This window comes from Aquarana catesbeiana, linkage group LG05 (genome assembly GCF_042186555.1).
Source record: "Aquarana catesbeiana isolate 2022-GZ linkage group LG05, ASM4218655v1, whole genome shotgun sequence".
NCBI lineage: Eukaryota > Metazoa > Chordata > Amphibia > Anura > Ranidae > Aquarana > Aquarana catesbeiana.
This window is the reverse complement of record NC_133328.1, coordinates 241,254,670-241,275,468: the sequence shown is the minus strand read 5'-3', so window position 1 is coordinate 241,275,468 and position 20,799 is coordinate 241,254,670. Positions and strand designations below refer to the sequence as shown.

Genomic DNA, 20,799 nt, shown 5'->3' with positions numbered 1-20,799 from the left:
CAATTCATACCTATAATGGTGCCTGGTTTATATTATCCAATCATCTATTTGTTACACATATAAATTTACAGATTAGTAACCGTGCCTGAGTGATACTATGGTACAGGTTAGTGCTACCTAGTACCTGTGGGACACCCAGGTCATATTAAGTGCTATCCAGTGACAGAGGGAGCACTTTTAAAAGTAACAAAGTTTTTGACCAACTTTGACCAATTAGCCATAGACTATTGTTTTGAGGCAGACTTAAAAAAAAAAAAAAAAAAACTTTCTTCATAAAGGTTGTTGGTACAATGTCTGCTGCCTAGTATAGATTCTTAAAAAAAAAAAAAAATAATAATAATTTTTCTCTGTCGACAGAACAACCACCCCACATATTGCCCTGCAAATAGATAGTCACTACGGCTAGCGGAAAGAACGCACATTACAAAATACAATGATATCAAAACAAAGAATTAGGCAATAAGTACCATTTTCTGTGATTCATCCTGGTGTTCACTAAGCTTCCAAAGAAGAGAAATTATGCTCAGCACCTGCTGCAGAAGATGATGTGCTACAGGTTTTAGCAAGTTTTCAGAACTATCACACATGTTACTGGGTGACTCCTCAACCCAGCATTCAATCAAAATTGGAATGACTGCTTGTATGAAGGCCTTTAAACTATTTGAAGACGAGAGACCTTCATCTGTGTTGCAAGATATACCCACCAATGACCTGGAAACATAAAAAAATAAAAATACATGTTACTGTAAGAGATTTCACTGTGAAGATAAGATAACTAAACCTAACAATTGAATCACCATTTTAATAGGGTCAACTATGATCCTCCGGGTATAGGATTCTGTATGGAAGTTTTCAATTTATTTTTTTTCTATTGGTTGAACTAGATGGACTGGTGTCTTTTTCACCCTGATTAAATATGTAAAAGAAGTAATGGAAAGCATGTTTGTCCCGTATTAGTGCAAGAAATATGAACAAGCCTAAAAAAAAGAATCTGAACATAGAAATGCCCTTTGGATGTACAATATTACTGTCATTCTGTCACAGCCTGCATTTACAGTGGCCCCAGCAATAACCACATTTTACTATACACATAAAATGCAAAAATATTCCTAGACAAAAAAAAGAGAAAACACTCCGTAGGTATATGAATTGTTTGTTCTTAGACTCAGTTCACATATATGCAGTGTGGGAAACGCAGCAAACTCTGAGCGTTTCCCACACCAGGCTGACATCACACTCCATTCATGCGATCTGCCACCGGTGTCAACGTTAAAATTGAGGACACCCCAAAACAGGTCGAAAAATGCAGTACAATTGCAAGAATCAGATCACATGGGTGTGAACACCCATGTGATCTGATTCTGGTGCAGCAAAAAAAAAAAAAAAAGGGGGGGGGGAGAAGATGCCTGCATCATTGTGTGGTGAAGTGCGAATTGAGCCCATACAAAATTGGCTCAAATCGCACTGCAAAGAATCACACTTTACAGACAGTAACAAAAGATTAATAGTGACATGCTACTGGATCTGTCAAGGTGGCATTCTTCTTTCTACATAGAGTATGTTGTGGTACTGTGCTAGAGTTAGACCTTTTTTGGCTGAGTATTACAGCCTTTATAGTCAACACCTTCAATTTCACAAATGTATGCAACGCTAAAAATTGTGTTTATTGGGTGTATTCAAGGACCTAGACATCCCTGCTGCGTCCACAGTTCTTGGGTCTTTTGCTATATTATGCTAGGAAAATTAAAGCCCTCCACTGACTTTCCTCTGAACCCCTGCATTAAGGATTGAAGAAAAAATGTAATTAACAAAACCTTGCCTCTGCACAAGCTGGCCTATGAGGCTAGATGTCGACCAGGGAAGTTTGATAAAATTTGGGGACCCTGGTTAGATACACAGGTCACTGCAGTCTCTCTCCTTTCTTTGACAGCGGATTTTGCACCATAGTTCCATCCTTTGTGTACAGCCACACTGCCCGTGTTTCTTAATTGGCCACTACACAGTACAATAAATACAGATGGGACACGAGTGACTTGTTTTTAGCACAAGCCCTCCAGTTTATTGTGATTAGACCATAGGTGTGCACAACAATGACCCTTCTTTCCAAAGATTATTGTCTGACTTAAGGTTTTGTTTGTGTGAAATGGCAACATGGTGACATTTTGTATGTGCTCTACTGCCTTAAGAACAATTTCTCTGTGAATGCATGTTTAATTTGCATATACTCAAAAACAAGTTATATAAAAAAAACAAAAAACAAAAAAAAAAAAAAACACACACACACCACCACACACAAATGTAAAAGGACATTTTTTTCCTCTTACCTACCATGATTTTAGGAAGACTCTCTGCCTCATTCTTTTACACCAGCAATGAGCGGGCATTTTTCCTCTCGCTGAACATAGATGTAAGTGGGCACTTCTCACACATAATATAAAGGAACCCTTCACTGAATAGCAGTGTAAAGAGGCATTTCTCCACAGACCATTATTGTAAGGGAATCTTTCGTTTTGAAAATTTTATATTATACAGCACAAATATTGACACCAAAAGGTATACATTTCAAGTACTCTAAGCATGCCTTTATATTTATTCTTTGATATTCATAAATAGGTCTGATCATTAAAATATTTCAAAAGATCCTGGACAGGTGTGTGTATATATATTTTAATACACACAGACACACACACACACACACACACACACACACACACTTTGGCATTCAGTCATGCATCTACTCCAAGACAAAACCAGGGTGTACAGATTCTGTGTGGCAAGTCACTGAACTGAACTATATGCAAACTAAAACAAGGTTACTGGAATATTTTACCAAACCCACTGTTGGAGTCTTTTGCATTGACATGTCAGTAATCCAGTCTCTGAGGGCGAAGCAACCAGTTTAGATTATATATAGGAAAAGGAGAATAGTCTGATATTATAAAATGGGTCCAGATGGGGACTTCATGGGGGAGAGCATAATCTGGTGCAGCTGTGCAAAGTAACCAATCAGCGCCTAACTTCAGCTTGTTCAATTAAGCTTTGACACTAAGGCTGTGTTCACACTGGTGCGACACGACAGCCGTCCTACTTTGGATCCGACTTTGCCCTGCGACATTAAGCCGGCATGCGTCCGACTTTCAACGAACAGGGATCAGACTTGGATCCCCGCCAATGCCAGGCACTGTGTTTGGTATGAATCTTGAGGGGGAACTCCGCGCCAAATTTTAAATAAAAAACCGGCATGGGTTCCCCCCTCCAAAAGCATACCAGGCCCTTGGGTCTGGTATGGATCTTAAGGGGAACCCCCTACACCGAAAAAAATGGCGTGGGGGTTCCCCCCAAATCCATACCAGACCCTTATCCGAGCATGCAGCCCGGCCGGTCAGGAATGGGCGTGGGGACGAGCGAGTGCCCCCCCCTCCTGAACCGTACCAGGCCGTCAACATGGGGGGTGGGTGCTTTGGGGCAGGGGGGGCGCCCTGCGGCCCCCCCACCCCAAAGCACCTTGTCCCCATCTTGATGAGGACAAGGGCCTCTTCCCGACAACCCTGGCCGTTGGTTGTCGGGGTCTGCGGGCGGGGGGCTTATCGGAATCGGGGAGCATTTATTAAGGGGGCCCCCAGATCCCAGCCCCCCACTCTTTGTGAATGAGTATGGGGTACATCGTACTCCTACCCATTCACCTAGGGAAAAAAGTGTCAATGAAAAAAAACACAGTACACAGGTTTTTAAAGTAATTTATTAGGCAGAGTCCCAGCATGCCCCGGGACTGTGACCTCATAAGGGGGCGGGGTCACCGCCTATATAAGTCCATTGCGGAGCGCTCAGAGAGCATTCCAGCTGGAGAGAGCGTCGTGTCAACATGGGAAGAAGAGAAGAGGGAAGAAGACAAGAAGGCAGAAGTCCGGCCCACCGCTAGCAAAAGAGCTGCAGAAGATAGCGGAGGAGCCGGCAGAAGATCAGGACACCGGGAGGAGACGCCGGAGAGACCCCCGAAGTCGGAAGAAGACCCCGGAGCTGACTAATAAATTACTTTAGAAACCTGTATACTGTGTTTTTTCATTGACACTTTTTTCCCTAGGTGAATGGGTAGGGGTACGATGTACCCCATACTCATTTACAAAGGGTGGGGGGCTGGGATCTGGGGGCCCCCTTATTAAAGGGGGCTCCCGGATTCCGATAAGCCCGCAGACCCCGACAACCAACGGCCAGGGTTGTCGGGAAGAGGCCCTTGTCCTCATCAACATGGGGACAAGGTGCTTTGGGGTGGGGGGGCCGCAGGGCACCCCCTGCCCCAAAGCACCCCCCCATGTTGAGGTCATGCGGCCTGGTACGGTTCAGGAGGGAGGGGGGCGCTCGCTCGTCCCCACCCCCATTCCTGACCGGCCAGGCTGCGTGCTCGGATAAGGGTCTGGTATGGATTTGGGGGGAACCCCCACTCCATTTTTTCGGCGTGGGGGTTCCCCTTAAGATCCATACCAGACCAAAGGGCCTGGTATGCTCTTGGAGGGGGAACCCATGCCGTTTTTTTATTTAAAATTTGGTGCGGAGTTCCCCCTCAAGATCATCTAAGCACAAGTCGCATGCCGAAGTCGGATCATGCGAGACGGCGATCCGACTTCAATGATAGTCAATGGGCTGAAGTAGGATCAAAGTCGGACCAAAGTAGTACAGGGAGCATTTCTAGTCAGAACGACTTGTGTCGGACCAGTTAGGACGGCTCCCATAGGGAAACATTGAATTTCACACGTCATGCGACATGAGCTCCCAATGTCGGAGCGTTTGTCGGACCAGTGTGAACCCAGCCTAAGTCCACGTTCACATTGGGCCAATTTGGCATGCAAATGGACGTGTGAAATTGCATGCCAAATCGGCAGCTATTTTCGGCAGATAGTTCCTGTACTACTTTTGTCGACTTCAGGGGCGTTTTGAACCGGCACAGTTGTCTGTCAAATCGAACCCCAAAGTCGGACTGCATTGCCAGTGTGAAATTGTGCGAATTCAGCTGAACTTGCATGATTTTTAACCCATCAGTGTGAACCTGGGCTAAACCTAGAAGGTGATTGGTTACTATGCACAGCTGCACCAGATTCTGCATGCACAAGTTTGAAGTAAATCTGTCCCATGGGTATCATGACGTGATATACGGAGAACAATCTGAACTACTATGAAGTAATTTTTAGGATGGGCACTGCGAGACCGCTTGCTAATCTACGATGGTATAACACCAAGGCTGACAGTCTTGGCCTATTGTGGTGCCAAGGCCAGGATTTTCCCCAAGATGAGGTTTGGTATAGGGATTGGCAAGATTATAACAGTAGTATACGAACTTGGGTAAATAAGTCATTTTCAGTGCATGTAGACCCTTGACAAGGATTTGAAGGAAGAGGTGAGCTTAATACCAAATGGCAAATGGGTAGACCAGGTAAAATTATGATTTCCTTGTATCATTTCAAGTTGGTTAGGATTCAAGTTTAAATGCTAGGCTTTGAAAGACTTTAAACCCGCTCAGTATTCTACTCTACCATCACAGCCTCCGTTTCTAAAATCTTTAAATTTTCCTAAGACTCATGGTTGATTCCCTTCGATACAGTCTACTTGTTGATCCAGTCATACCCCACAGCTTGGTATTACAAAAGGTGGCAGAGCTGGCATGATCATAGCTGAACACTGTATTCAGCCATTATCAAACCTTCCTTCTCCTTCCTCTGTCTGCTCTAGCGCTCACATGCAAACTGCAATAATCAACTTGCCAACACTGCACTCTTTATACTCTGCTTACCTTTCTATTCAGCTGTTTAGTTTCCATCTAACTGCTTCTCCACACTCTGTAGGATAGTTGCTGGTGTATTGAAAAGCTGTGTGCCTGATCCACTTCTCTTTTCCATCTATACTTATGGTTCTGTCCAGGTATCTCCTCTTGATTAAATATCACTTCTATGCAGAGGTTGCTAAAATTAATCAACTGACTTTTGAGCTCACTTCTCATGTTTATGTCCGACAATCTGACCTTTTTTTAGTCATCTCAAGAAGTTGAATAAAAAGAAACCTGTAATGTGGGGAGTATGTAGAATGCCAATGTGGGGAGTATGTAGGATGCTACTGATGATCATTTGAAAATTACAGTTAACTAGGCATCTATAGCTCAATTCTTGAGTCACAAATGAGTAAAGCACATCTATTGAAGGCACAAAAAGGAGAATGATCTGCAGCTACCCATGACACACCTCCATCCTTAATGTCAGATACATCAGTACAAAATAATGCCCATGGGACCGAGTGAGGTGAGCACGTAGACCAAAAATTTTAAATGTAAAAGGTAAGCATAATATCAGTTTATTGGAGATGTAGAACCATGAATGCCAACCGACTTGAAAACAGCATAACGGTAAAATAATGGATACATTCACATTTGTTGCATTGACTGATTTAAAATAAATATACAAGCATCTAAAACTCAACGCGTTTTGCGAGCTGCTGCTTGCTTCTTTAGGAGTAAATGTGCATAGTATAAGCCGACTAGGCCAGAGTCCCAAGGAAAGTGATCTCCCAGGAGGCGGCAGCGAGATGTGTCTAATCCGGGAGCTGAAGAAGAAGTGAAGATAGCCAGAACCAACCAGGGGACGAGCGGAGGGTGAACGCGATGCAGGAAGCCAAATAGTGTCCCTAAATGTACTTCAATGTCCGTTATAAATGACACAGGAAAAATTGTGTCAACATAAATTGCATCCTGCACGTGTGAGATAAGACCCGTGAATTCACGGGTCTTATCTCACATGTGCAGGACGCACTTTATATGTTGAGGACACAATTTTTCCCGTGTCATTCATGATGACGGACATTGAGGTACATTTAGGGACACTGCCCTTCCCTTGGGACTCTGGCCTAGTCGGCTTATACTAATCATATTTACTCCTAAAGAAGCGAGCAGCAGCTCGCAAAACGCGTCGAGTTTTAGATGCTTGTATATTTGTTCTACATTAATCAATGCAACAAATGTGAATGTATCCATTATTTTATCATTATGCTGTTTTCAAGGTCAGTTGGCATTTATGTCAGTGTTTTTAATATATGTTGATGGTTCTACATCTCCAATAAACTGATATTATGCTTACCTTTTACGTTTACAACTATTGGCCTACGTGCTCACCTCACTCAGTCCCATGGGCATTATTCTGTGCTGTTGTATTGAAGGCAAAACTCCTGATTTGTAGACTTTTTCAAGATCAGTTGTTTAGAATCGCTTATGTTAAAGTTTTTACCCTTGAGGAATCCTTGAAAGGAAAAAAAAAAAAAAAGAAAGAAAACTTCTGGTGGCCTCGAGGAGCCCATGAAATATTTTTTTTTTTTTGGTACAGCTCTTGGTATGTTAAAATGATAAGAATATAACAATAAATTAAACAATGAATTAACTCACTGCATTGGTGTTCAGGGCAAAGATCACCACTGAATGAAAAGTTTGCTTTCACATTATAATCTACACTGGAACAATTGGCTCAGTAGCATTGGAAAACTGCTTAGGTTTATTTCCCCCAATTTTTTGAGCTCATACGCCTAGCATATTTGAAAATGTTTTTCAGATAACTCAGCTTTGCTGGCACCCTTTCATAAGATTCTTTGGGTTACAGCAGTATTAAAGTAATACTAAAAGACTTTTTTGTGTGTGTGTGTGTTAAAATTGAAAATTAGGTTATACTTGCCTGCTCTGTACAACAATATTGCACAAAAGGGTCCCCAACCTCCTCCTGGCAGTCCCCCGCCTTTGCTGTCCACTCCTTCTGCCTCTGAGTGCCAACCTAGCAAGCTGAGCCAGGCTGTGTGCATCCACAGACACACACAGCATTGGTAAGAGCCAGACACTCCCACTCCCTCCTCACAGGAGGTTGACTAACAGCAGCAGGAGCACTCAGTGTTTTCTGTGAAAGCAGGTAGGGAGGGCTCAATGCTGCAGACGAGACAGCGCTGGAGCAGCGACAGGAGTAAGGTAAGTGTTTAGGGATGGCGGTGGGTAGAACAAGTAGTGTGGCATTTTTTTCCCTTAATGCAATGAATGAATTAAGGTACAAAAAAACGACTGAGATCCAGCAGCAGTGCTCCTTAACTTGCTATCAATGTCCAGTAGGAGATACTGTAAATCCCTGCTGAAACCTCTTCTGAATGCAGCCAGGGCCTGCATCCCCAGCATATGGAAACAATCTCTACCTAATGTGCCGCAATGGTTTTCCAGGGTGAATGACATTTAATGGATGGAACATATGACGTCTGCCCTTAGGGACAAGACGGAGGAACACAACACACGCTGGCTGCTCTGGGATATGTTCTGCTTCTCAGATGAATATTTGACTTACTCTTAAATTGAGGCTCCTTACCCTAGGGAAACTTGATGTCTTGTGCCGTCGGACTCAGCCGAAGCACCCCATCCTCCCTTTCTCCTTCCTTTTACCCTTTATCTAAACATCTAGGGTGTCTACTCTTTACTTACATAAACCAAAAAAAAATATTACTTGGTATGCTCTGATAGTTTGGTATAACTGGTACAGGGAAGTGGCCCTTCACCATGTATCGCTTATGTTCCATTCCCCAACCTATATGGGTTCCATACATGCTAGTTCTTGCCATTAAAAAAAAAAAAAAAAATCTATGATATACTTGCTGTAGAGGCTACAGCTTGAAGTTTATAGACACCTCATACTGAAGTGCGGGAATCTTGTTTGATCGTTTATTGATATCTATATATTCTTTGTTCATGTTTTTAGATCTCTATTAAAGGATATCAACCATGCTTTGTCATGCTGTGATGTTACACTGCATACCTCTAAATAAGGAATAAAAAAAAAAAAAAAAACACACCACACACACCTTTTGACTTTGGAACCACTTTAAACAAGAACTTACTAAACCTGGTCAGTGGCCCCACTGCAGATTAAAAATACCTTTTTATGTTAAAGTGGAAGTCCATGCCAAAACTAAAATCCCTGCATCTATAGCCACCAGCATTCTAACACTAATCTATCTAGCCCTGTAAAGAAAAAGACGAGTATACATACCTTTTCTGCAGGTGATCCGACCCGATTCCATGCTGAGCTGTCAGCCGCAGCTTCGCTGTGTGGGCGGGTGCAGAGGACACGTCCAACAATGGAAGCCCCATAGTAAGTCTATGGGTGACTTCACTTTCCATTAATTTCACAGCCGTTGTCGGAAGTGTCCTCTGCAGAACAGGTATGTATACTTGTTTTTTCTTTACAGGGCTAGATAAGTTAGTGTTAGAATGCTGGTGGCTAAAGATGCAGGGATTTTAGTTTTAGCATGGACTTCCACTTTAAAGCTGAATTCAAGGAATGTGACAAAAACAGCTCTTGCCGTGTCCCCCCTTCCGAACTGCAAGCACTAAATGCTTGTTTAGTCTAGGTGGGCACAAGGAGAAATACCTTACTACTAGCTCCCTCTATCTGTGCAACAGTTTCCCCACAGCCTTCTCCATAAGGAGCTGCAGTTGTATGCTTACACCCACCACATACAATGCAGGGTTAATAGCCCTGCATTGCAGAGGATGATGTCAATGCAAAACCCACAGGCAGGAGCTTCTAGGAGAGGATTAGAGAACCAGAGTTGGCCCAGAGCGAGGAGTCCAGTATGTAATATCATAATAACAACCAACATAAAATAAATGACTGAACTCGAGTGACATTAATGTAATAATGCCTGTTCAGCTCAACCTTCAACTAAACATGCAGTTAGCAGTGTGGAGGCCCCACTGCTAGGGCTGTCCTTGTCATATTCCCAGAGTTCAGCTTTTTTTTTTCTTTGCATTACTTCCTTTATGTGAAATCCCTGGTGTCCCTGCTAGTCCCTCTGCTTTCCTATTACAAACTGACCACACTAAGCAGGAGAACACACCATTCCAGCTATGCTGGAAACTCAGCGTACTCTCCTCAAATGATCAAACTTGTCCCGACATGCCCAAATAGAGGGGAAACAAAAAACAAAAAAAAAGTATTTATAATGTTAAGGCAGAATGTCCATAGTAATGTATTCGGGGAAAAAAGTAAGGAATGACAACTTACATATTCCTCTCAGTACAGGAATGCTATGCAAGATGATGAGAGGGAGGACTCCACTGTTCAGTGTCAACAAATAGTTACTTAACATAACACACTTTTTTATAAGCATATACACCATTTAAAGATGGATAAATGCATACGTACCTCAGATGAAATGAGTTTTTACTTAATTGTGTTTGTCTACAATCAAACAACCTAATTTGGTGCTGACCAGCTGCATGCTCTTGCCAAGAGATGTCTATGTTTGCTTTTACAGTAAACTGATTTTCAGTGCCATCATGAAGTTCCTCCTTGTCAGGGTATCTTTCAACAGCTCGTTTCACTAATGCCTGAAGAAACTTTTTTAGTCTACCCAGTACACTTATCCTCCACTTCTGAGATGTAATCTTCCTATTAGGATTTACAGACAGTGTCCAAGATGGTACCTTATCTGTGTTTTTTATTTCTTTAGAGTTCTGTTGGTGGGAAATAAGTTCCAAGAAATTGTTCAACAACATGCTACTACGATCAATAAGCAAGTCAGGATATTCTTCCAAAAGGATATCTAGGATCTTCAGTGAGTCTTCCTGAATGCCCAGCATTATATGAGTCATAGCAGAGGAGAGGTGAGCACTTACAAGAGGGAAAAAAGGTGCAATCCTTTCTTGAGAAATCATGGGTGCCAAATGCTGCAAGACCGATATCGTGGCTGACCGAACCATAGGATCTTTGTCGGTGAACACAGCAGTCACTTCACTCATTATATTTGAAATGTGCGTATCAATTAATGAAGGATGAGTTATAAGGATTTCTCTAAGACCAACAAGTGCCCCATGTTTAACACCGGAATTGTAATGGTGCATTTGTGAAAGGATATCCTGCAAAAGAAAAAGAGACCACAGAACTATCACTAGCAACCAGAATTCATTCCTCTGCATAAGTGGATACACACACAAGTATAGGCAGCATTGTAAAAGTAAAGGAAACTTACTAAAAAGTGTATATAAAGCCATTTCATTGTCTGTTACTTCCCTTTTTCATCTATTACTATTAGCTACTATCACCAGTCAAACTAGGTTTTGTTTATCTGGTTTTTGTAACATTTAAGTGACTATTAAAAGCAAGGCATGTCTTGTTCAGGTGTGCTTTCAAACAAAACACACATATAAAAGAAAATCTGTTTTGAGATAAATATGTGGATCCTGATAACAACCTCCTTCCGAAAGTACTAGTACACTGGCATTAATGCTGGTCTTTTGACTTTACTACCATTTGCATTACTGACCTGGAAAATGCATGCATTTTCAAAAGAAGATGGTAGCAATGGCAGCCAACAGATTTCCTTGCGCATGGAATTGCTTTCATTTCTGAATCATTAGGCTCACGAATGTCCTAAAGGAAACCTGTGATGACATGAACTCGGAGGTTGCCTTTGCTGACTCCTCATTCTAAAGAGATCACAATCTGGCTACATTGGAACTGTGCGAAATTACAAAATAATAATAATTATATAATAACTAAAACTATAATAATGCACAGTTCCAGTGATTCGTTCACTTTAAAGGGGGCAGCTGTTTGTTTTTTTTATATGTTTTCATCCCCACCAGGCACCATTTTTTTGGTACACATTTTTTACAATCTGGCTACATGCTGACCATCATGCCTTAAAGTGGAATAGAAGTCAAAAATACTTACCCTGTCCAATATTGGCATATCGTTTGCGGCTTTTGCGAGTGTCAGTCCTCAGCCACCTTGATTGACCGGTGCAGGAGTGCAGTCATCCCAGCACACAGGCACTGTGTTGGAATGTAAACTGAGTGTCACATGCGCACCTCAGTACACATTATACAGAAGATTGTGAACAGATCATTTTATTGCACGTCTGCTCTGCAATAAAGAGCCTGCCTGTTCCCATTTTTTTCCAGCCTTAGCTCTGCTATATTACTGAAAGCTACTGCCACAGAAATGCATACAGATAGGAAGTTCTGACATTTTTCTCCAATGCGCCTGATCTTTTTACTTGTTCTGGATTGGTGAGAAAACAGCCAAGAAACTAGCATTTTGAGGAGTTAGGGGGTCAGTAATAGAAGATTCTATATTTCTCTCATGACAGATTTACTTTAAATAGGTTCTAAAGCCTAAGCATTTTTTTACCTCAATGTATCCTTTCGTTCATTTACATTGACAATTTGCCAGTATTTAACCTACAAGTTGTTCACTTTTGGGTGATGCTAACTGAAAACCTACTATTGTTACAGTTTGTGCCATTTAGTGTTTTTGTTTTATCAGTCAGGTATGGAATAGGTATACTTACATTGGTCCAAGCAGAATCAACGTAACTATGCAAATAAGAAAAATGCCTGGAGTTCAGCTTTAAAGCCCAACTCCAGGCAAAAAAAAGGATCTCCTACGGTGGGGCTGTGCATGCCCTGCAAAGGGTTAAAGCAGAACTTCAGCCTCCCCCCTTTTTAATTCCTTAACCACTGCATGCCAGAGGTTGCCCTCTGCACAATTCAGATGCTCATTGTCCTGCCAAGAGGCAAAGGGAGCACATTACATGTCGTTCACCTAGGCGATTGATGTGCACTTGGGGGTGGCGCAAACTTAATATTTTTCTAAATAAATGTAAAAAAGAAAAAAAACACACAGCTATTTCAGGAGAGGAGGGGTGAACAGAACTGAAGTTTGCCTGGAGGGTGAAGATCTACTTTAAAATCGGCAGTAAAGTCCGCTTGGTGGTTTCTACCTACAGGTAAGCCTATAACAACGCTTACCTGTAGTAAAAATAAATATCTCCTAAATGTGCACCGTTTAGGAGATATTCACCCTGGATGCAGCCAGTTACATCACCGGCGCATGTGCCCTGAAGATCCAGCATACCTTGCCGAACCTTCAGAGCTTTGTGCCGGTGTTCTATCAAAAGAGCCAATTTGTCAAAATTTCCAATTACGTCACTTCTGGTATCTCTCCAGCAGCAGTAATTGCAGATTTTGACAACGTGCCTGTTCACAGAATACAGCCACCCTATACACTACAGTAGACAACGAGTTGGCCATTTTGATACAACAGCTAAGCATTAAAAAAAGTTGTCACCTCCTTGGAGGTAGCCCTCTTGTTGGTTACTAGCAGGCAGACAAACAATTCCCACTCATTATATCGTCTACAGTAGTGTATACGATGGCTGTGTTCTGTGTAAACAAGCACGTCGTCAAAATCTGCAATTACTGCTGCTGAGGGAAACTGGAAGTGATGTAATTGGAGATTTTGACAAGTTGACTCTTTTGACAGAACACTGGAACTGAGTGCGAGAGTGACGCCATTGCGAATCACGTAGCCGGAGCACGCAAACCCAGAAGAAAGACTGGGGGAAGATGTCAGCTCGCCGTTGGATTGCTTCCTTTCAAGGTAAGTATTTCATAATGTGCCACTATGCGATGCATAGTGGCACATTATGCAATTGTCTTTCAGGTGTTTTTATTCTTTAAACAACCTTACAGTTTCCTTCTGCTTTAAGAGCTTGTTTTGTCCAGGGGAGCGGAGAAGCAGTTTTAGACCCTTTCACACTAGGGTCGTCCGTGCGTTAACGGTAAAGCGTTGCTCGTTTTAGTGGCGCTTTACCGCTGTTTAACCGCTTCCTGCTCACCGTACGCCAAATGACGTCCATGGCTTTGAGCGGGGATATCTGAACGATGCCTGTAGCTACAGGCATCGTTCAGATATCGTCTTTTAGAGCCAGCGAATCTGTGCACCATAAGAACAATTATAGCGGCTGTTCCGCCGCTTGATCGTTCTTACGGGAGGCGAGAGGGGACACCCCCCCCGCCACCCTCCGGTGTTTCTACCGACTCACCGCTACGATCAGTGAGTCAGACACAGGATCCAGATGGTCACCGGAGTCTCTATGTTAGTTCGGAGGCCGGGCGCGATGTTATGACGTCACGCCCGGCCTCTGTATTTAAAAAAAAATAAAATATGGCGCCGCTTCGCCTGGGAAGCGGTGTTTTTTTTTTGTTTTTTTTTTTTTTATTTCAGGCTTCCCAGCCTAGAGATGAGATGTGGGGTCTTATTGACCCCATATCTCACTGTAAAGAGCACCTCTCATGCCACATTCCTATTACAAGGGATGTTTACATTCCTTGTAATAGAAATAAAAGTGACCAAAAAAAATTTTTGGGGGAAAAAAAAAACGTCAAGCTAAAATAAAGTAAAATTAACAATAAAAAAAAAAAAAAAATTTTAAGCGCCCCTGTGCCCGTGAGCTCACATGCAGAAGTGAACGCATACAGAAGTCCCGCCCACATATAAAAACTGCGTTCAAACCACACGTGAGGTATCGCCGCGAACATTAGAGCAAGAACAATAATTTTGGCATTGCCTTCTCTGTAACTCAAAACATGTAACCAGTAACAATTTTTAAAGTGTTGCCTAAGGGGATTTTTAAGTAGCGAAGTTTGGCGCCATTCCATGAGCGTGTGCAATTTTAAAGCGTGACATGTTAGGTATCTATTTACTCGGCGTAACTTCATCTTTCACATTATGCAAAAACATTGGGCTAACTTTACTGTTTTTTTTTTTTTTTAAGCAGAATTTTTTTTTTTTTCCCCAAAAAAACGCATTCGAAAAATTGCTGCGCAAATACCGTGCGAGATAAAAAGTTGCAATGACCGCCATTGTATTCTCTAGGGTCTTTGCTAAAAAAAACAAACTAAATGCAAACAAAATGATTTTTACATGTAAAAGAGAAATGTCAGAATTGGCCTGGTAGGCAAATGGTTAAGCGGCGCTTTTAACCCCAAAGAAGGGGTTAAAAACACCCTTGTTGTGGCACTTTCGAAACGCTTTTCAGGCACCTCAAAAGCACTGCCTATTCATTGCAATGGGCAGGGGCATTTTGGGAGCGTTGTATACAGCGCTCCAAAACCACCCCAAAGATGCTGCTTGTAGGACTTTTTCTAACGTCCCGCAATCGCACCGCCCCAGTGTTGAAGCATTCGGCTGGCGGTTTTCAGGCACTATTTCTAGCACTATAATGCCTGAAAACTGCCTCAGTGTGAAAGGACTCTTAGTTTTCTGATCCTCCGCTCCCCCACGATTCGGCGGTAGGCTCATGTCCAGAACGGGGGGATAGTCTTGATGATATCAGCACCCTAGACCAGTGGAGGGCGAGGGCAGATCTAGCTCTGGGAAGGAGCAGATCATCAGGTAAGTACATTTCCTCTTGCTGCTCCTCAAGACATAAACAATAAACCCCTGAAGCGCTGGCATTGTTTTTTATTTGCCCGGAGTTGGGTAACAGCGGTAAACTGGTGTAGCACGGTCTTGTATTCAGGCACTATTCCCTCCTAACAAAAGACTAAAGAAAGCTGCTGGAAGGCAGAGGTGTTGTGCACTACTACCGTAATAGTGAGCTTCCTCCTGCTAGTAGGGAGAGAGTGCTGGTCCCTCAGCTGCTCGCTCAGATGAATGGACTTGATCTTGCAGTTGGTATCAGTCGCATTGTCTGCTCGGGGCTTCTTCTTCCCAACCTTCAGTTTCACTTTCTGGAAGTCTTCTTGCCGTTTCCTTTTGTTAGTCATGGTGAAGGCGGACAGGTCGGCTGGACGATAAAAAGAGCGGTCAGGCTAACAGGACATCTGACAGAGCGCTTCCCGCACTTCTTCCACTCAAAGCACTCTGCTGCATCGCCCGCTCTGAGACATCAATCCGGGAACTTCCGGGTCATACGACCACTTCCTGCTGCCAGCTACGGAGAGCCCATGGAGGCACAAAGCTGGAAGCGGTCAATCACCTCATTCTTTGTTGCTAATGATAGATTTAAAGTTACGCTGTCGTTATTAAAAAAAAATACAATAAAAAAAGGTGCTCCTTGCAAAGGAAGCAGTTAAAGTGGAATTAAAGTGTAAAAAATAAAAGCAAGCAGATTATTTATTGAAGAAAAGGCATGCTATGTCCATGGGCGTCCGCAGGTAGGGGCAAGGGGGGTCAAGTGCCCCCCCCCCCAGAATCAGGGATCGGATCGGCACATTCAGCACAGTGGCGTCGCTATGGGGGTGCAGGCAGCCAGTAGGGGGGGGGACACCATCAAGGTGCTGTCAAGCCCCCCATCAGTGTAGTGGGACTGTGGGCTCTTTTCTCTGCTCAGTCCAGCAGAGAACTCGGCGGCGCTGTGTCAGGAGAAAGGTGAGCTGCAGGCTGTCAGAGGTTTCCCCCCCTTCTCCTGTCAGGGAGAAGAGACAGCGGCTCTCACCAGGTTCCCCACCCAGCTTCCTGCCCGCTCCGTTCCTTCCCCATTGGCCATAACTGAGGGCCAATCAAAGGAGACTAGGAGAGGAAAGCATCATGGGACATGTAATCCCGAGGATTGGCGGCCCCATTTTCCACAGGAAGGAGGCTACAGGTTGATCAAAAGAGAGATTGAGAGACTGCAGCCTGGAAAAAAGCTGAGGGAGTGAGTGCTACAGGACAAAGAGGCATGTGCTGGAAGGAAGCCAGAAAGGGCCACGCTGCCCAGTATCACCAGAGAGAGCGCCACGCTGCCCACCGTCACCAGAGAGAGCGCCGCGCTGCCCAGCATCACCAGAGAGAGCATCACGCTGCCCAGCGTCACCAGAGAGAGCGCCATGCTGCCCAGCATCACCAGAGAGAGAGCCATGCTACCCAGCACCACCAGAGAAAAAAGCCACGCTACCCAGCGCCACCAGAGAAAAAAGCCAAGCTACCCAGCACCACCACAGAAAAAAGCCGCGCTACCCAGCAACACCATAGAAAAAAGCCACACTACCCAGCGCCACCAGAGAAAAAATCCACGCTACCCAGCGCCACCAGAGAGAGCCATGCTACCCAGCGCTACCAGAGAGAAAAAACTGTACCCTGGCAGTGGCTCAGACATGCTACACTACTGACCAGAATTGCCCCCGGGAACCCAGAGTGAGCGATCGTCCAGCCGGAGGGATCACTTCTGTAGTTTCGCTGGGTCTGGTAAGACGGCCTGTCGGCCATTATCCATTGCTTATCCTAGGGACTGTACTACACCTGCAGTCTCTGACCATGACAATGTGATAATGACATTGTCGAAAAGGGGCGGCGCATGGGTGACCCTAAAATGATGCTCCTCCCCCTGAAAAAAGTTCTGCGGCTGCCCATGGCTATGTCTCTTCTGCAATAGGGATAAACCATAGCTCCCAACTGTCCCTGATTTTAAGGGACTGTCCCTGATTTGGAGCAATGTCCCTCTGTCCCTCATTCCTCCTCATTTGTCCCTCATTTTGGGCTGATCTATATAGTTGTTTTTAAAATGCACTTTTTATCAATCAAAAAGTGTTTCCCAGTGCTAAACCTTTCATCTGATTTCTAAATTGCTTCATTTGTAAATTCCAAAAGCCAATATAAGGGAATAGTAGTGGTAAAAAAGCACTTGTGGGTTTAATCAATCTTGTCTTTTTTTCTTTGTACAATTCTCCTTGCCATCAGATACCACCGAATTTGTTCAGACCCAGAAGACAGAGATAAACATCTCAGAACACTGGCAGACTCCTTCCATAAGAAAGGTTACAAAGACAAAACCATCAACAACAGCACAAACACAGCCTTGAAAACCCGAAGAGAAAATTTCCTCCAATACACAGAGAAAAAAACAAATAACCGAGTACCTCTAGTCACCACATACAACCCAGCACTTGAAGGGATCAAAAAGATAATCAAAGATTTGCAACTCATTATAACAGAGGATGAAACTCTGAAAGGAATATTCCAACAACCCCCATTATTGGCTTTCAGACAACCACCCAACCTCAGACACAAACTAATCAGAAGGAAACTTCACTCTGATTATTAAGTCACAAATAATGGAAGCAAACCCTGCAATAAAAAACGCTGCAAACTATGCAACCAGATCAACCTATCCAAAAGTGTTACACACACACAAATGGAACCTTCAATATCATGGGATCTTACAACTGTACCTCCAGAAATGTTGTGTACCTCATCCAATGCAAAAGGTGCGGCAAAGGATCTTATGTTGCTGAAACAGGACAGAAGTTGCAAGCGAGGATAAATTTGCACAGACATACCATCAAAGAATATAAAGAAGACAGTTTATGTACACCTGTGGGACATCATTTCTCACAACCGGACCACACTATAGAAGACCTCAATGTTTTAGTTCTTAAAGGGGATTTCAGAACTATCCAGGAAAGGAAAACGTTTGAACTAAGAATGATACTTCTTTTTGACACGAAAAATAATGGCCGGAATTCAGATATTGGTTTCCTTACACATTATGCTAAAGTTTTACGACCCCTCTGTGACTAGTATCCCCACCCCCCCACCCCCCCCGCATTCTATAGCTCTCCCTCTGTCTTATCTCACTAACTCTGCTGCTATCTTTATTACCATTGATTTGTATGTGTTTGGTTTTCTCTTTTTTTTTTTTCTTCTTCTTTAACATTCTGCTTAAAAATGTGTGAATCAGTACTACTTGGACCTTGAAGAAGGGGACAAACCCCGAAAGCTTGTCCTGATAAATTGTATGTTAGTGCAAATAAAAAAAGTATCACGGACAGTACTCAATTTTCTCTGTCACAATTGCACTAATATGGCTACAATCAAATCAAGTACAATTCTCCTTTAAGGGGGCGTGGCAGAGGGTGTGTCCTATACCTGCATGCTTTTGCTGATAGGTGTCCCTCATTACCATATCAAAAAGTTGGGAGGTATGGGTAAACTCAGGCATCCTTAGTATTCCATTTTCTTTACTCCTGGCCCACAGCTCATTGGCATAAAGGAAAAAAAAAGCGTGCATTTTGGAGCACGTCTGAGCTCATTTCTATTTTCCAATAATGGTGGCCATACGCGCTCCGATTTTATTATTCAGTCAATGAGTCGATCGAAACAATTGAATCAGCAAACAATCGAGTAGGCATAGCTTCCCTTCCGATGAATTTAGACTTGATTTAGGTTGGTTATAAGCCACAAACATCAACAGTAGATATAATATCACTTCTGTGCTAAGCATACCTCCCAACTTTCTGAGATTGGAATGAGGGACACCAATTAGCAAAAGTATGTAGGCATAGCACATACCTCCTGCCACGCCCCCCTTAAAGGGGAATTATGTTTAAAAAAATTATTAGATAAACCCACAAGTGCTTTTTTACCACTACTATTCCTTTATATTGGCTTTTGAAATTTACAAATGCAACAATTTAGAAATTGGATGAACGGTTTAGCACTGGTAAACACTTTTTGATAGGTAAATAGTGCATTTTATATTCAACTATATAGATCAGACCAAAGGGAGGGACAAATGAGGAGGAAAGAGGGACAGAGGGACTTTGTTCCAAATCAGGGACAGTCCCTCAAAATCAGAGACAGTTGGGAGCTATGGCTGAGGTATGTCACTAATCCTTTTAGGGAGGCTCTATCTAGCTTCCAGACATATTCAGCACATAACCAAGGTTACAGTCTTCTAAAATCTACTTGACCTTGCAGCCCACCTCAGATTGGGGAATCCTTAAAAGAGAAGTTCGATATTGTAAAAAAAAAAAAAAACAACAGTTTTATTCACCTAGGTGGATGCAGCATCAGATCAATGCTGCATCTGTCCGCTGCCATCTCTGTAGTGAGAACTGAGCAATCAAACAATTCTGATCACTCAGTTCTTCCCCTCTGCTCTGAGTAGAGAGCCGTGACTGTCAGTCTCTGGCTCTCTGCTCTCCACTCCAGTTCTAACTGGAGCGCTGGGCTGTGGAGGGGGCCGAGCTGGCTCAGGCTCATGGTGGATTGCTGAAAGTCTGAGCCAGGTGCCCATCCAGGATGGATCACGACCACATGGTCAGGATCTATCCCAAGCCTAGGCTGGCTGAGTGATGTCGGCTGAAAATGTGTAACACGAGTGCAGAAGAAACGGCACTCCAGTGATCCATTGGAGAACTATGGCCAAAAAGCTTTGGCCAAATTTCTCCTTTAAGCACTATGTATGATAAAACCAGAAAAAAGGGGGGGGGGCTTACCCAGCTTGCGTGTTAACCAAGACACCAAGACACCATATATTTAAGAATAGAAAGTAAAGTACTCACAGACAATTCGGAACATCAGACCCATTACAAATTTCCGACAGATCAACCAGAACTGTTGTTAGCACACCTCCAGATGCAGTAGCATTTCAAGGGTGTCCTCTCTTCACTAGTGTCCCTGGCACCCTCAAAATGCGTTAGTGTCTGTGGGACTCTAGGACATCCTCTCAGTCTATTTGGAGGTGCACTAGCATTTCTGGTTGTTCTGTTCTGAGATTTTTGATGGGCTTGATGCTCTGTATTTCTTTGTGAGTACATTACTTTTTATTCCTAAATAAAGGGTGTCTTGGTTAATGCACAAGGCTGGTGCACCCCCCCCCCTCTTTTTTGTTGATAAATCAGATTAGATCAAACTCAACTGGCAAAGGCAAAAAAGTATCGATCACATTGTAACAATCGGCAGCGCTGAGATGGTTTAGTCATGGTTTGGTCATGAATTCCATTGTATTTTCATCAGATTATGAAAATACATGGTGAAAACAGAGGCACAATTGATAATGTGTAGGCAGGTTGAAATATATTGTTACTAGTGAGATAGTTGGCCCACACTGGCTCAGTTCCCAGGTTTTGTGGTCCTAGCCAGCCTACCTTTGTTATAAAAAGGGGGAAGGCCGAGGTCCAGTGCTCTTGGTTTTTCTTCCAGTACTGGTCAGTTCTGTTTGTGGAATTGGGACTGCTGCTGAAGA

General features: G+C 43.3%; 1 protein-coding gene across 1 annotated transcript in view; it reads right to left on the bottom strand.

Moving 5' to 3' along the window:
• The window catches only part of TEX10 (testis expressed 10), a 206,033-nt gene extending 190,248 nt beyond the window's left edge, over positions 1 to 15,785 (bottom strand). The window contains exons 1-3 of the mRNA XM_073630641.1: positions 15,437 to 15,785; positions 10,206 to 10,918; positions 468 to 711 (exon numbers count right to left, since the gene is read on the bottom strand). Of these exons, the coding sequence (XP_073486742.1) occupies positions 468 to 711; positions 10,206 to 10,918; positions 15,437 to 15,616 (1,137 nt within the window). The 5' untranslated portion in view covers positions 15,617 to 15,785. The remainder of the gene's footprint in view (positions 1 to 467; positions 712 to 10,205; positions 10,919 to 15,436) is intronic.
• Positions 15,786 to 20,799: the final 5,014 nt, after the last annotated feature.